At 29.2% G+C, this 14,927-nt stretch overlaps 2 protein-coding genes and 1 long non-coding RNA gene across 3 annotated transcripts; 2 read left to right on the top strand and 1 right to left on the bottom strand.

Annotated features, from left to right (window-relative positions):
* Positions 1–409: 409 nt before the first annotated feature.
* LOC104777494 (uncharacterized) lies at positions 410–1,911 on the top strand. The gene is made up of 3 exons (XR_766294.3): positions 410–641; positions 768–887; positions 1,662–1,911. It is a non-coding gene; the product is annotated as an uncharacterized LOC104777494 (long non-coding RNA).
* Positions 1,912–3,905: 1,994 nt separating this feature from the next.
* LOC104777493 (non-specific lipid transfer protein GPI-anchored 23-like) lies at positions 3,906–5,086 on the bottom strand. The gene is made up of 3 exons (XM_010501766.2): positions 4,581–5,086; positions 4,427–4,456; positions 3,906–4,324 (listed from the first exon to the last, which is right to left on the bottom strand). Exons 1-3 carry the CDS (start codon positions 4,945–4,947, stop codon positions 4,050–4,052), a joined length of 672 nt encoding a protein of 223 aa, XP_010500068.1. The 5' UTR covers positions 4,948–5,086; the 3' UTR covers positions 3,906–4,049.
* Positions 5,087–9,501: 4,415 nt separating this feature from the next.
* LOC109130629 (ACT domain-containing protein ACR5-like) lies at positions 9,502–11,228 on the top strand. Its single transcript, XM_087495932.1, has 5 exons — positions 9,502–9,645; positions 10,001–10,073; positions 10,163–10,208; positions 10,564–10,675; positions 10,835–11,228. Exons 2-5 carry the CDS (start codon positions 10,027–10,029, stop codon positions 10,951–10,953), a joined length of 324 nt encoding a protein of 107 aa, XP_087352058.1. The 5' UTR covers positions 9,502–9,645; positions 10,001–10,026; the 3' UTR covers positions 10,954–11,228.
* The last annotated feature ends 3,699 nt before the right edge of the window (positions 11,229–14,927 follow it).

Raw genomic sequence — 14,927 nt, 5'->3', positions numbered from 1 at the left:
ACTATTGTCAACAATTATACAGTTCTTGTTATATTGTATTTTTATTAACAATGTATGGAATATTTATTTTTAATACGATTATTTATTATAATTATATGAGTATAATATAATATGATAAACATAATGTAGGTTGTTGCCTCTATATATCAATTTAACACTTTTTATTTATAGTTGTGCAATTCGATTAAAATGGTTTACTGTTTTATAATTGGATATTTTGTACAGCTCCATTTGATACTTGTGAGTGTGCATCAAATGTCTTTATAATAATAATGTATTAGGTATTAGAAAGCACTTCTTTGAAGAAGGTAGCAAACAATAATAAGTTGTGTTAGTTGGGGGGCTTCTTGGCAATTATATTATTTCTTGTCTTTAAGAATTTTGATTAAAAAAAAATTTTGTTTTGTTTGTCTCCACCGACTAAATCTATTTGTCTCCAGAAAAAAAAAACGTTTCTTGGTTGTCTTATCATCTTCTCGAATCTGGCTTTTCAAAATCATGGAAATCAGAAGTCAATTGCTATGATTCTTCTTTGTTTTAATCAGAAATGATAGATTAAAAGATTTTACATTCAGAGGGAAGCTGCGATCTCCAAAATTCCATATCGTGGGTGAACTATTCTGAAATCGATTCAGTTCCTGGTAATTTAATATGTTCTTTCTACAGTTGTTTTTTAAAAATTTCTGATGATTTTGATGTTGAGTTTCCCATTCCATATCATGTTTCCACTCGAATATGGTAATATAAGGGTTTGTTATAACTTGTAGATCAGCGAATTTGGAAACATATCCGGGGAGATTTGAGGCTAAAAATAAAGTCAGCGATTGATTACATACTATCAGATATGGACAGCCATCGAGGATTTGAGCTAATATGATGTGTTCCAGGTAAATTAATATGATATTTGTGTTGTAATTTTTTTAATTGTTTCTGATATTGATGTTGGGTTTCACATGTCATAACCTCAAGCAACTTACAGATGGTAATAGATTGATTGTTAATAACATTGCCAATCATTGACCATTGTTCCATTGATGAATGACATCTTGTAAAGATGCGTAGTTGGTCTGAATTGACCTGTTGCATAGCTAAGAGCAAATGTTTCAATGAAAACCCAGTTACCAATAGGAAGCCTATTGACATACTTGCAAACCAAGTCCTTCTTCACTGATGCATGAATCTTTTTACTCTGAAATAATGAAACAAAAAGATGCATTAGTAATATCAAGTCTTTTATGGCGTAAACGTAAGGATTTAGTTTTACCAATGAATCCGACAAAACCAACTCTAGCGTTTCACCAGTGTTTTGGGTATATTGACGCCATGAATGGATAAGGACCCTCCATGCGGTTTTGTAGGGTCGAATATCTTTCAAGAAGGCAAAAGTAGCAGGCATAGAGAATTAAAATAGAGAGAATGTGTAAGAGTTAGTTTGATTGCTTATGCACAGTCAAGTTTTAGGTTAGTATTATTTATAGGGATATGATTAGGTCGAGCAACACGTTTGTTACGATACCAAAAAGATCCGATTTTATACCAAAAAGATCCGATTTTAGGGAGTAATTAAAGAGATCATAACGATCTTTGTTTTTTTTTATGGTATGTTTATGTGATAAAAAATATTATGATATTTTATTCTGTTTTGCTTGATTGATTTATAGGATACGTAATCAGTGGAAGAAAATATTTGGAAATCAAGAAGTTGGAACACAAATCTCGCATAGGATCACAGTGGAAGGCAATGAAATATCTTTTTATTGTGTATTAGATTTTTGAATAGAAACAATTGGCGGTGAAAATAATTGTGGGGTGGGTTAGGAATAGGTAGAACTGAAATGGGCTTGGATCTTGATATGTTAATGTTTATTTTCGAACCCAAACAAATAAATCGAAGCCAAATGTTTTGTTTTTTAATTGTTTTAACACAATGGTATTCCTGTAAATAAGTATTCCTGTAAATAAGTATTCCTGTAAATAAGTTAGAATTTCAGGATTTTTTTCATAATTGTCTCCAAAAATATATATATATAGATTTGAACAGTTTTAGTGTTATGTCGCTACAATGAGGTTGTCCAAATGCATCATCTGCCATAATAGAATTTCTGACTAAGTCAAGAATGCTTAAATGATGAAACGTTTAAACCCACAATGAATATATATTCACTAATCCAAGTTACATATTTTTCGAAAATCTCATATGTTATTTGCAGATGTTAATTTTGGGATGCAACCTCAGTTTTACTTCTCAAAAAAAAACCATATTGTACTTTAAATATGTTGTTTTTGTCAATGTTTTGGGTTGAAAGTATTTGATAATATATATATATATATATGTGTTATATATGTTTTATATCATGTTATAAAATTGTAGTCCAGTTGATAATATACCTTACACAAATCACATGCCACTTTTGTAACGACCTACATATCATTTTTTCTATATTTCCTAACTATTAATTTTGTTTTTTAGATAGATTATTTTTTCAAAAAAAATTTCATAGTTTTCCCAAAAAAAAAGTGTGCTCCTTACAATGTCTTTGTTTTTAGATCAAAACTTTTAAGTTAAATTAAGTAATTAATCTATTTTTATAAGTAAAATTTAATAACAAATATTTATTAGTATATGTTTCTCAGAAACTAATGTTTCACTTCAATTTTATTTTCATGTTTTGATTTTTATAAATACAATTACATAACTTGTTTTTTACTCCACCATGCATTAAAATCTTAACTACATTCTAAAACTCATTAACCCATTCTAAATTTTGGAATATAATCATTTTTTGGTTATAATTTTAATAATAACATTATTACTAAAACAAATTTGTAGTATTATTTTTACTATTTTATTATTTTCATTTATTTTACTTAATTCATTTTTAGATAGTTATTATTTTCTTATTTACTAAAAATTATATTATTGTTTATACTATTTTTAAATTTAATTAATTTTAGTTAATTTGTTTTTTATTTATTTTTACTATTATTAATTATAAGTAATAAATATGCAATGAATGAATATTAAAATTAATATTTTTTATGAAAAAAAATTGATTGGCTAGATGTTGATGTGGAGAAATGAGAAGTGAGTAAAGTTAACTTTATATAGATATTTTTTTGACACAGCCCTCGTAATATTCAAAATTATATGATTTCTTTAACTTACTTGAGCACTGGACAAAACTTGTTTGAATTTTAAATTAAGAGAATCATTTTGTTTTAGTGTTCGACAAAAGTAAATTATAACTTAGATAATATTTTCTGTTGGGATCTTCTGTCCTTTCTTTATTTGATTCCGGTTGTTAAAACTTCATCAAGAATAATCAAATACTTGAATAAAGATATTCTAGTTAGGATTAGTTGCTACAATAATAATTGAGAAAATAATGCAAAAATAATTGATAAAACTTTAACAGATTTATTTTTAGATCGAAGAAGTTAAAGTTTGCTGAAAACTAGATAGATATTTTCATATCCAATGAAACAAAATTATTGATTATGCTCGATCGGCCTGAAAACAGTGGTATGATGTAAAAACAAAGAGACAACTCATTTTCTGTTTTAATTTTAAATGCTTACAAAAGACTTTTCAAAAAGAAAAAGAAAAACAGAATTGTGTAGTTTTTTATACATATAGAACTCAACAATTTGTTATTAGTATAAACTTGAAATTTGATTTTCAGGGTTTCGACTTTATTATTTTCAAAAATTTGATTCAGTAAAAATCATTATGGATCTATATCTTCCCCAATTTTTTTTTTTTTTTAGCAGTTGACTACAAATGGAAGAGTCCAATGGAAGTGACTTTTTATGGATCTATATGAAATGGGATCGACCCAAAATAAACGAAACCAACAAATATGAACATTTCATTAGATATCTAGAAACTTAACTCGACCAAATTATAACAACAAATAATTAATCTTCATTGCTCTTTAATCAAATCCATAACAATCATCACAAATTATTTGTCCAGAATCCATAATAAAAATTAAATAATTAAAAGAAGTTGATTAAAATTATTTAAATAAATAAAGCAAAAACATTATCTAAGCTAAGATAAAACCAAAAGAAGAAACAAGAACAACAGCTAGGACTAGTTTGGATACTGATAAAATCCCGGTACTAGATATTGATGGTGAAGGTGATGGTGAAGTTGCTGCAGGCGATGAAGCGGTCATTGTCGATGATGAGACTGTCCGTGCCGGTGATGAGTGGCTAACCGGCGGTGATGAGTTTCTAACAGGCGGTGGTGAACGGATTATGGCCGGCGACTTTGTGGAAGACGGTGGTGAAGTCGTAGGCGGCTCTACCGGTGGAGAAACTGAACAAAACATCGGATACGTTAGCAAAATATATAACATTTCAAGAGTATAAAACTTAGGTACAAAAACATTGTATATATATGATGAGACTTGAAACTTACTTGGTGGTGATGCAGAGAGAGTAGATACATCTACAAAATTAATATAGCAAAAACGACTATTAAAAATTTTCAGTTATTCACATCAATTTAAGTTAAAATAATAATAATAATAATTATGCTGCTACGAAAAAAAAAAAAGAAAAAAGAAATATACCACAATGAGGATCAATGGGGACGTTGCAAATTTTTGGCAGGGCAAGAGCTTTGTTATCATTTAGTACGAATCCCATGTCACGACTACTCTCTAACGCAGAGCAAAGACACTTAGGACTATATTCAAGAACCGTTTTGATCCCACCACAACACGTTTGGGTAGGGCTTGGATCAGTTGATCCAACGGTTAAGAATGAGAGACAATCCACCATGCTGTATATGACGCTGGAACAGTCGATGGTTTTTGATGGTTCTGGTGTTGGAGACATCAACGGTGACTGTGACGGCGATCCAAAGTCGGCCGCATCCGATAGTGATGATGATAGTAAAAATAAGGCAATAGATAGGAGAACAAACGATGGCTTCATTTTTTCTCTTTTGTTATTCTTTTGGCTAGTGTTTATCTTGTTTTCTATTAGGGTTTCTTTAGGAGCATGAAATGTCCTTAGGGCTTATATATATATATATATATATATATAAAAGGTGAAAGTGTGTTCACTCATGATCGATTATAATTTATTTATTGTGGTTTTTTTTGAGTTTTAGTTTGGTAAATTGAAAGATTGTTATTGATTTGGTTTTATCTAGTAGTTACATTAGATTTTGTTCTATCTTTTATTTGGTTTGAAATTGTATAGATTTTGAAAAAATCTTTGGTGGATTTCAAAATTTGAAAGTTAATCTAATATATCAAGAAATAAAGATTAGGATCGAGAATAATAAACAAAAGAATTTGATAAAAAATAATAATATATAAAAATTTTAATAAGACATTAGTGGTATTAACATATACTCTTTTCGTTCCATTACCAAAGTAAAAATCATAAACAGGAAAACTAAAGTGAATAGATGCTAGTTTCTTGGCTACAGAAAACTTCATGATCTCAAACATTTATAAAAATATGTTCCAAAACATTTATTATTAGTGTTTTCTTTACAAAACAAAATAATCACTATATATTAAAGAGATAGGTATTAATTTGTTCTGTAAAGAAAACACTAATAATATATGTTTTGGAACATCTATACACAACAGCCATGGTTTTTTTTGGGACATATGGGACTTCTATCTTTATGTAGTGGTTAACTTTCTTAAAACTAATTTCAGGTTTTGCCTAAAAGACTAGTTTGAGATCATAAGGCATTGTTCAAAAAACAAATATACAAAACTTCATATATTTAAGAGCCATTTACCAATATCAAAAATAATATATCTATATATCTATACATACATTTTTGGAGACATTTAGCAAATAAATCATGTAGTTGGAATCTATTTACAATCATGCCATTGACATTAATTACTTTTAATTTATAATATTAAATAAAAATTATTAAAAATATATTTTGCACAACCGAGATTTCCTAAAATTAAGAAACTTTGAAGATATTAATACTCTCTTTGAAATCTCTAACCCCGCCATTTTTAGAAACAACTTCCTTCTAACTAAAAGATTTATAGAAACAAACTAACGACAAAACCAATATTTAATTTCAACAATAAAGATATGTGCAAATCACAAACTAACATTTAATTCAGTAAATGTATTCGTCCAATTTTTTTGCAAAAAAAATGGAAAAACAAATATTAGTTATCATATTTCTCTCCGGTCATCTCTCACTTTCGTCCAATTTTTTTTTTACATTTTTTTTTTTGCTTTCTTTTAGCTTTTTGTTACTAATATGTGTTGTGTATATGTGTAGGAAATAAAACATGAATTGAATACTGAACCAAAAGCACCAAATGAGTTTTCGGAATGTATTCAACTTGACATTTTAAGTGATTTGTGTAAAAGTTACAAATCCTATGTTATTCAATCATGGATTTTAAAAAGTCTCATGAAATCCACTGTTATTCAACTGATGATTTAAAAATCTACTTTGAAATCCACTGTTATTCAAAACAGTTTGTGAATTTGGATTTTAATAAGTTTTAGGGATTCTGGAGGATTTGTTTAGTTAAAAATACAGAAATACAAATCTCATGGTTTTAGGTGGGATTTGAAAGAATTTTACCATAAATCATATCAACTCCTCTAAAATCTATCAAAATTCCAAATTTTATAAATCCCATCAAATCCTCCAAAATCATTGTTTCAATACACCCCTTTCATCTTGATCTATTCTTCTTATTTTCTATTTTTTTTACTTCATAAATTTTTGAATTTCTAAATTTTTAATTAAATAATTGATCTTATTGTGAGATGTTTCTGTTTTGTTTAGTCTGCGTCACTAATATATTGGCTATTGTTTTGATTGACAGTTTAAATATAAGAGATCATTCATACCAGGTTATCCCTCACTTTCGTCCATCTTTGTTTTTTTTTTAATGTGTTTTTTTAACTTACGATGTATGCTATTTGTGTATGATGAAAGAAAGTATTAATCAAATAAAATAGCACCAAGTGAGTTTTAACCTAAATTATTTCTTATTACATTTAAGTTTTATTTTCTATTTATTTCATACATTTTGAACTTTAAAATTTGTAACTGAATAGTTTTCGATGTTTTGAAGCGTTTATTTATTATAATATGAACTTGCTATTTTTTTTTTGACAGTTCAATTGTAAGCGACCAGTCATAGCAATTAAAAGATTGATACATCACAAAGTATATTTTTTTAATATACTTCAATGTTAAATTGGGTTTTAGATACATTATTAATGAATAATCTATACTGCCAAGATCACATATATTTAAGAGGAGAGACTACCTATTGCCCACTATTTTGTCTAAAGGGAAAGACATCTTTGGAGCATAAGATATTATTGAGTGTTTTTTAATATATAAAAAAATTATTACTCAGTGGAAAGAGAGTGTTTCTTTTTTGTGAATCTTTTGAAACTTCAGTTTTCAATTTTTGTTTTATGATGTGTATAAGATTAATTAGTGGAAGTTGAGAGCAACATAATAATTTCATATAAATCTTTAATTTTTATATAATTTTATTATTTTTGTCATGAATTTATATAGAAATATAAATTATTACTCTGTAATAAGATTTATAGAACATCAAATTAATCTATATAAAATTATTATTTTTATGTAAAATATTCAAAGTTATTTCTTATATAAATTAACATCGTTTAAAATTTTGAGAAAATAGTAATTTTTAATCTCTAAATAGAAAATGAAAAGCTTCCTACTCCTGGCAGAAGGTTCAAAGCATCTACAAAACACGTTAGTTACAATAGTTATGTTGATCATCTACATGGTCAAGATTATGATGATGATTTTGAAAAGTATCTTATAGATTGTTTAACTCACTCACCCATTACTACAAGGATCCTTGTGGTTGAAGAGGCTTATAATGCTCTTAAATCAAAGGATGTCTATCTGCCACGAGAATTAGATAAAGAAATCTATAGACATTTCCTGTTAATCAGAGGTTTTGGAACTGATTCGAATGTGGTTAAATTTTTGGGAGGCACAAGATAGTATGGGGAGTGATCATGGAGATGGAGGCTATATAAGAATTGCCCGGCGAGAAAATTTGGTGACTGATTTTCTCGATATGTTAAATGTGACAGCTTTATACTAGCTTTTTTGAGAGTCTTAAGCCATTTGAAGATCTTTTAGACTCAGGATCTACCACCGGTGTTTGAAGATTTTTCTAGCTGTCTTTTGAATTACATGATTCAAATTTGAAGACTATTATGGAAACTTTTACATGATTCAAATTTGAAGACTATTATGGAAACTTTTTCTCTTTCCCCTCTTCACTACTAGACGTTTTAAATCTATCATTTTTCGCTATCTTTGCTTCAATTGGTTTGATTAGTTGTTTCTTACATATGGATCTGGATCCTGATATTCATTTTTTTAGAATTTTACAACTTTTGTTCAAAAACAATTATTAATAACAAATTTTTTTGTTTTAGAATATTTTTTTACATTAATTTTAAAATAAAATATTCCTTTTATCTTATTAGAAGTTTCCAAAAACAATTATTAATAAAAAATTTAAGATAATTTCTTTATTTATTATTATATACAATAATTTAAATTTAATAACTTTTATATTGTAAACTAAAAATAACAAAACATTATATTTCTAGACTATATACATTAAAATAAACGGTTTGATATCGTTCTTATATTATAAAAAAAAAGTAAACATAAAATACAGTTATCTATATATTTCTAGACTATATAAGGGTAGTATATTTGAAATTATTAATAACTTACATATATAGTTAATCTATTTTACTAATTACCATTTGTTTTTTTTAATATAGTTCTGTGGTGTACCGCGGGTAAATATCTAGTTTTATAAATAAAATTAAAATTAAATTCATAGTTGTAGGTGCTAAAAACCACAATTTAATTAACTCGGTTAATTAGGAAAGATCTGGGAGCAGATTTTCGGTAGAAGTCGATATGAACAATGAAGGAACGACAAACTGAATTTGTATTAATATTTTTATCGGATGAGTTACAATGTCTCACTACGTATTGTCTAAAGATATTTAAATCATAACGCTACAACGAGGATCCCTGGATTTACTTCAACGATATCTCTCCGTTCATCTGCGATTTCCTCCGACTCTCCAAGATTCCCTCAATCGTTTGACTCGGCGCTATTCTTCAACCTACTGATAGCTTCTGGGCCGTTTACAATCCACCCAAAAGCCCACATAGCCCACTAATTAATGGGCTTTACACACGGGCCCTAGATCATTGAAAGCCAACGACAACAATAACAATAGTTGTGGAATAACATGAAATTTATATTTTAACACAAAATATAATGTATTTCAATTGTTTGATTTTGTAACAATCATCAATACAATAAAAGTCTTTGGTTTCTCTCCAGAGCTTGACACATCAGCATTGAGAACAATTCTGGAGATAACACATCAGTTAAAACATCTGACCAATTAAATTAAGACAATTAAAACAACTCAGCCCATTTTTTTCTTACCTGGCAACATTCTGAAATATTCACTATTTTATATTAAAAAATAACTTTGTCGAGCTCTTCTTCTGCATCGGTTTGGACGAGCGATCCGCTCGCAGAGAACAACAGCAAGCTCACCTTCGATCTGACTTCCCTCATCCACCAGGTTAGTTCTCAATTTCATTAAGTTGATCCAGTTTCTTATTCCTTGCCTATTTAGTTTTTCTCCTTTTGATTCTCTTTTACACAAATCACCAAACGAATCAAGAATGGGTTCGTTTTCTTGTCTCTATTTCTGTTTAATTCCATTTTGATGATTGATTTTTTTTCTGGATTCGTCTTTGTTGATTAGTTTCCAGAACTGGGTTTTGTTCAATTTTAGGCCTTTTTTTTATCTTTGCATTGTTTTTAATCTTTCTAGGGTTTAGTCTTTGTTTTTATTTCCCTTTTGAAAGGGGTCTTCGTTTTGATTGAACCAATTGTGTTTTTGGTTCGTGTTAATATCAGTTTTTTTTTTCCAGATTTTTGATTGAGATATTCATATAATATGGATGATGAGATTGCAAAGTTCACTAAAAGAGTGAATCCACCAAGGTAAATTGACTTTGTTTTTTTCTTCTTAACTAAGTTATGATCTATCTTTTCGATTTTAGGTTGAGTTTTTCATTTGATTTTCATTTTAGGGTTGTGATCGATAACGAGGTATGCAAGGATGTCACTGTCATTAAGGTAATCAAAATTTTCACCGGGTTAGGTTTGGTTTGAGTAGAATGGAAGAAATGAGTATAAACATTTTGTGTTTTGTTATAGGTGGATAGTATAAATAAACATTGAATACTTCTAGAGGTTGTTCAAGTTCTAACTGAGCTTAAACTCACCATTAAGAAAGCTTATATCTCATTTGATGGTGGCTGGTTCATGGATGTTTTCAGTGTTACTGATCATGAACAAAGTCACCAATCATATCGTTCTTGAATATATATGTACATTAAATAATAGCGATCATTTTCTTGGTTTATATACAATTTTGGTTAATTTTGATAATACGGTTATCAACTCTTTTTTTGGTGTGTGATTGTTGCAGTCTCTTTGTCCTGATGAATCTTCTTACTTCAGTCCATCAATGAGATCATCTATTGGTGTCAAACAATATGTCGACTTCTCTATGATTGAGCTTACAAGAACTGACAGACCTGGTTAGTTTTCTGAGCTTTCGCTATTCTGACGGATCTGCAATCTAATGTAGTAAATGTTGAGATATGGACGCATAAAGCAAAAGCAGCAGCGGTTTTGCAAGTAACAGAAGAAGAAACCTGTTGTACAATCACTGATCCAAATAGGTTATCTAAAATCAGGAAACTTCTTCGTTATGTGCTTACAAGTTGACGCAGTGGCAGAAGGTTATGTGAACCGAAAACCATGGTGTCTTCTGCTCTCAATGAAACTCACACGGACCGTAAGCTTCATCAATTGATGTTTGTTTATAGAAATTACGATGAATGGGAGAATAATGTTGATGCTGAGGAATTGAGGATAAATGTGGGAGAGTAGTTCCAAATGTGGATGTCTCCAATTTGCATGATTTAGATTACTCAATTGTGATGATAAAATGTAAAGACATATCAAAGCTTCTTTTCGATACCGTCTCTTTTCTTTGACAGAAATGAAATATGTAGTACCAAGTACTAAGTACCATGTAAGAAATACTATATCTTTGTTACTAAGTACTAAAGTAAGAAGTTCAATGTATTTAGCAACTACCTAGTTATTTATATCTACGTTATTGCATAAACCGTTGTAAAATAAATTACTGAATTATTTTCCATAAATTAAATATGGAAGTACAATAAGAACAAATGAGTTTATGCAAACTGGTATTTTTACCAGGAAAATAAAAACAAAAAGAGAAACAGTATGAAATCAATTAATTCAAAAAATAGTTAACAAATTTTACAAAATTTTCCAACGGATTATGATGATAGTCATTCAAGACGTTCAAATTATCATGAGCTTACGTGAATCATCAATCATGTGTTTTTATTTTAATGATTACAAGGTACCACCAACAAGACACATGTATACGGATAACTCTATGTTGCATTATCAAAAATGTCATTTACAAAGAGATATTCAACAATTTCTACAACAAAGACACATGTATTTCCAAACAAAACAAACATAATAGTAATACTTTACCCATTAAATATCTCCAATAAAACCATATGAAACAAATATATAATGCAGGTGAAGATAACCAAGAAAGAAGAAAATTAAGTCGGAAAAAATAACATTTCATATTTTCCAAACAACTATTCTCGATTATAAAACTCATTTCATAATCTACGGTTTTATCTAAAAAAACAATGGCAATTCTTATAAATACCACTAAAATAGGTATTTTTTTTCAAAAAATACCACACTTTAGTTTTTTTTTCCAAAAAATAACACTACAATGTATTTTTTCCAAAAATACCAAAAATTTAAAATAAAGTTTTAATACTAAAAATTAATTCCTAAATTCTAAATACTAAACCCTACCCCCTAAAAAGTATATCCTAAGACTAAACTTATCACCCAAACCTAAATAAATAAACACCCTTCAAAATCAATTTTTTTTGTGTTTGTGGTATTTTGGAAAAAAAAAATTTGTGATGTTTTGGAGAAAAAAAACTAAATTATGGTATTTTTGGAAAAAATATTTTTAGTGTTCTTTTGAGGAATTTCTCAAAAAGCAAACAATTATTTTAAATCCAAGTAGGTATTTTACGTTACATAAACAATGCGATTTAGCTATTCTACCAATAATATAAAGCATACACAAAAAATCCAACAGAGTAGATACCACTAAATAAAAATTAACATCCAAAATTAATTAAAACAAAACAAAACAACTAACGGTACTAATGGTCCTCCAATACATCCTAATACAAGAAAAAACAAAACTGATTATATTTTTCAAATCCATAACAATAACAAAAAAAAAACCAGCTAAAAATTATAACAAAAACCAAGACAACATAAAAAATAACCAATGAACATTTTGTCAAAAACTATATTAATAATAATTTTTAATTACAAACAACACCATACAAAATAATCTAAAAAATAATATAAAAACAAAAAACAATCCTGCGGCGTAGTGCGGGTAACATCCTAATATATATAATAACAGAGTTTTCTCTCATCTAAGAGCATCCACCTCAGCATCATAAATTAACAAAATCGTTGGACTTAATATATTGTTTTCAAAAGAACAGCCAATGAAAATTCGATAAATGGCTGAACACAATTGTTAAGAGCCGTTTGTTCTTTTTTTTCTAACATTATCATGGTTGATTAAATATAAGCCCATATATAGTTTATTTTGTCCAACTAATATAAGTCCATATATGTAAAAAAAAAGTAACCATTTCACTCGACGTGTGTTTCTTTTCCTGTTTTTCGTCGGTTGAGAATCCCAAATAAGGAGATGAATCATCAATCGTCATCAACAGTTATTCACAAGTAAAATTGTGTAATTCATGTATTCATTTCTTATTTAAACTTCACTACTAACCCTCATATCGTGATTATAATTTTAATTCACTACAAGAAAACATGGTTTTTACGATTACAGTTGGTGACTACATATATAGTCGTTATTTTTGACGTCTATCTAATGACTATTGGATGATTATTGTACGACCATAAATATTTAGTCGTACATTAGTCGCCTTTTTATGACTACATATAGTACTCGGTATGTTGGTCGTAATTTAGCGACTATGTTATGACTATATCGCATACCGGAACAAGTAGTCGCATATCAGTCGCTGTTTAGAAAAATTTAAAAAATTAAAATTTAGCCTCAAACCCTTAACCAAACTCCAAATCTTATATCATAAACTCTACATTTTTAATTTTCAGTTTTTAATCTTAGAAATTAATTCATAAACCATACAACCAAAACATAAACATTATTTATATACATAAACCAAACTTTAGAACTTATAAGAAAATCTATCCCAAATCTTAAATCTTAACCCTAAACCCTATACACCCCAAACCATTAACCAAACTTCAAACACTTTAGTAAACTCTAAAACTTATATTATAAACTCTAAAACTTATATTATAAACTCTAAATCTTGAACTTTCAATTCTTAATTTTTGTAAATTAATTCATAAACCATAAAATCAAAACTTAACCATTATTATATATATACATAAAACCAAGGTTTAATACTTACATAAGAAAGTCTAATTGATATAGTATATCCAAAAACTGAGATCTAAGGCTGAAAAAGCAATGTGTAACCATATGCATAGTATATTTAATTATGTTTAACATATTATGTACTATTATTATTTTTAAAATTTGTTGTTTTATGTTTAAATAAAATGTTTATATGGATGGATATATGTTTTTATGTAATAACATATATTTTTTGAATTACAACAACATTTTATGGACTAACAACATTAAAATTGAATTGAGTTAGGCCCAATCCAATTACACTCTTTTAACCCATCTTCTTCCTATACTCTTTACGACAAAACCTACTTCTTCTTACTCTCTTCGACAAAACCCTAAGCCGCCTAACTCATCTTCTTCTTCTTCCAATCTCTCTTCTGAATCTTCAATCTCTCTTATCTCTCTTATCTTTCTTATCAATCTCTTTTATCAATCTCTTTTATCAATCTCTTTTATCAATCTCTCTTATCAATCTCTCTTATCAATCTCTCTTATCAAACCCTGAGATGCCTAATCGAGGAAGAAAGAGAAAACTTGTTCGTATCAGAGGGTAACATCCGCAAACCGAAATCCTGGTTTAGGGGATGCAATTATTTATTCTTTTTTAAAGAAACGGGTCAGGTCATTTCACAGAGTCCCGGAGGGTCAAGACTACGGCCTACCAATCTACCCAATTAGTACGACTTCACGCCGGCAGTCCAAGCTCCTCATCCGCAGCAGACACCTGAAGAAGAAGTCCCCATTTTGCCACGACATTCAACGCAATCCCAGATCCGAGACTATCCTCTGCCTCAACAACTATTTCAGGGCTCCTTTACTCGCCAACCTCAACCTCAAGTACGCCGGTCTCCTTCAGAAGAAGTTAACTACAATCCAGCGAATCATGCAACTCTTCAAGATGACCCTCCGCCTTCTCCAACTCAACGCTCTCAGACTCGTAGTCATCAGACTCGCAGTCATCCATCACATCTATCGTCCCAAGGCAACAACTTTGAAGACGAAACTGCTGTGGTGTTGCCGGAGCTCCAGGAGGACGTGGTTCGGGCTCTAAATGCCCTGCTTCTGGTGCCAAACAGGGATAAGTTCACCACGGTCCTCTCTCCCACACCCATACCGAACACCCAATGGTATGATTTTTCTCTCTTCTCATGTATTGTAAGGGTGTTTTGTGAATGTTAGAAGAGAAATCTGTAGGTCAATGCTCGATAACGAGA

This window comes from Camelina sativa, chromosome 3 (genome assembly GCF_030686135.1).
Source record: "Camelina sativa cultivar CO46 ecotype springtype chromosome 3, ASM3068613v1".
Lineage (NCBI taxonomy): Eukaryota > Viridiplantae > Streptophyta > Magnoliopsida > Brassicales > Brassicaceae > Camelina > Camelina sativa.
Note: the sequence above shows the minus strand (reverse complement) of the source record. Positions and strands in the feature narration are given on the sequence as shown.

Coding starts and splice junctions, on each gene's coding strand:
- LOC109130629 (XM_087495932.1), top strand. CDS start 10,027: ATGGATGATGAGATTGCAAAGTTCACTAAAAGAGTGAATCCACCAAG. Junction 10,074..10,162: donor AAAAGAGTGAATCCACCAAG/GTAAATTGACTT, acceptor TTTTCATTTTAG/GGTTGTGATCGATAACGAGG. Junction 10,676..10,834: donor TACAAGAACTGACAGACCTG/GTTAGTTTTCTG, acceptor ATCTAAAATCAG/GAAACTTCTTCGTTATGTGC.
- LOC104777493 (XM_010501766.2), bottom strand. CDS start 4,947: ATGAAGCCATCGTTTGTTCTCCTATCTATTGCCTTATTTTTACTATCA. Junction 4,457..4,580: donor CCCCATTGATCCTCATTGTG/GTATATTTCTTT, acceptor TTAATTTTGTAG/ATGTATCTACTCTCTCTGCA. Junction 4,325..4,426: donor TCTCTCTGCATCACCACCAA/GTAAGTTTCAAG, acceptor TGTTTTGTTCAG/TTTCTCCACCGGTAGAGCCG.